Genomic DNA, 2,014 nt, shown 5'->3' with positions numbered 1-2,014 from the left:
TTTTGGCAAGTAGCTGTATAATAAGCGGGATAATGTATAGAACGGCGGTCATTATGGGAAAATAAGTCCTCCGCTGGCGCGCCGGGGTCCGGTTCGCCCTGTCGGGAATTATTTTCCCCATAATGACCGGCGTTCTATACATTATCCCTTACATAATCTATATTCACATAATCTGTATTATCTAATATATATCTACATAATCTATATTCACATAATCTGTATTATCTAATATATATCTACATAATCTATATTCACATCATCTTTGTATTTTCAGTGTGTTCATATTATCTGCGCTCAAGCCCGCTGAAGTCCCAGAATCTATTAACAGACACACATACAATTTGAGACATATAATACAAACATACACACACACACACACACACACACACACACACACACAATGATAGACCATGTCAGAACTTTGTTTGGTGCTTTGTAGCAGTACGTTTATTAAAGTGTGATCTCTCCATACATAAACATAAGAGAAAACTCTCACACACACACACATACACACATACACACATACACACACACACACACACACAGACACACACACACACACACACACACACACACACACACACACACACACACAATCTCTCTGTCACATCAGCTTGTACATCAGAAGGAATTCAAACACACAGAAACTCCTTGCAGAAGGGAAAAAACATTGAAGTAACACTACAGAATTGGAAGCTTTCTCTCTCCTTCACACACACACACACACACACACACATACACTCACACACACATACACAAACTTTGGCTAAAATTGTCTGTGTAGGAATATGATTACTCAGTGTTCTGGGCAGTGTACCGGAATAAAACACAAACACACACACACACACACACACACACGCACACACACACAAAGTATAAAAATCCGTTCAGGGTGTTGCTGAATCCCATATTGGACATTAAATAAGAGAAATACCAGGAGTGTCAAACCTGCAGCTTGAGGCAGACCTTAGACACAACAGAAAAACTCTCCTCCCTCCCTCTCGCTCTCCCTCCCTCTCCTCCTCTCTCTCTCCCTCCCTCTCCTCCTCTTCCTCTCCCTCGCTCGCTCTGCAGCTTAAAGCAGATCTTAGACACAACAGAAAAACTCTCCTCCTCCCTCTCTCTCTCCCTCCCTCCCCTCCCTCTCTCTTTCTCTCTTTCTGTTTGTTCCTGCATTCTTCAGTTTCTGGGGGTCTTTCCTGCCAGGGTTAAAGCCCCCCCGCCCCCCCACCCGTCCAGACGGTGGTGGTTCCTCAGGCGGAGGGTGTGTGTCCACGGCACTTGGTGACGGCGCGGTAGATGGCGGACAGCAGGTATGCGAGCGCGGTCAGTCCGGCGAAGACGGTGGCCGTGAGGTAGACCTTGTAGTGGCAGGCGTGCTTGTACTGCTCCAGGTTGCAGAAGGCGTTCTTCTGCGTCTTGTACGCCATGATGCCCACCGCCGGACCGTAGAGGACCGTCGCCGCGACGTCCAGGACCAGGTTGCTCAGCGGCCATCGGTCGCCGCCGATCAGCGGCACCAAGCTCTGCCGGTCGAGAGCGGTGATCGCAAGCGAAGCCAGGGACAGCAGCCAGAAGAGGACGGCCACCAGCAGGACGAAGTGGACGGAACCTTCGTACCTGTTGGCGGCGATGGTAACCCAGACGCCAGCGCCTAGCAACAGCTGGAGGAGACGCAACACTCCACACACACTCCGCAGGCGGCTCAGAATGTCGTTCCCACTCGGCGCGTCAGCCTGAGGGGCCATCCTGTACACACACACACACACACACACACACACACACACACACACTTACTCACACACACACACTCAGCAGCCCCCCACCAGCAATAGGTTCCTCCGCCAACTTAGTGTCTCTCGCTCTCTCTCTCTCTTTCAGTCTCTTTCTTTCTTCCTCTCTCTCTCTTTCTCTCTCTTCTTCCACCCCTCCGTCGCTCCGTAGCGTTTCTTCCCGTTCGCTCTCTCTTGCGCCGGGGAGTGGCGTGACGACTTGAAGACAGATGAAAGGGAGA

General features: G+C 50.0%; 1 protein-coding gene across 1 annotated transcript; it reads right to left on the bottom strand.

Annotated features, from left to right (window-relative positions):
- Positions 1–1,078: 1,078 nt before the first annotated feature.
- Positions 1,079–1,781, bottom strand: marveld1 (MARVEL domain containing 1). The gene has a single exon (XM_076285154.1). It carries the CDS (start codon positions 1,746–1,748, stop codon positions 1,254–1,256), a length of 495 nt encoding a protein of 164 aa, XP_076141269.1. The 5' UTR covers positions 1,749–1,781; the 3' UTR covers positions 1,079–1,253.
- Positions 1,782–2,014: the final 233 nt, after the last annotated feature.

Source organism: Alosa pseudoharengus, unplaced genomic scaffold, assembly GCF_046254945.1.
Source record: "Alosa pseudoharengus isolate Yale_2024_CS ecotype anadromous, Long Island Sound unplaced genomic scaffold, YU_APseudo_1.1 YU_APseudo_1.1_scf_15, whole genome shotgun sequence".
NCBI lineage: Eukaryota > Metazoa > Chordata > Actinopteri > Clupeiformes > Clupeidae > Alosa > Alosa pseudoharengus.
This window is presented reverse-complemented; position numbering and strand designations above follow the sequence as displayed.

Excerpts from the sequence above, each read along its gene's own strand:
- marveld1 (XM_076285154.1), bottom strand. The coding sequence starts at position 1,748 with ATGGCCCCTCAGGCTGACGCGCCGAGTGGGAACGACATTCTGAGCCGC.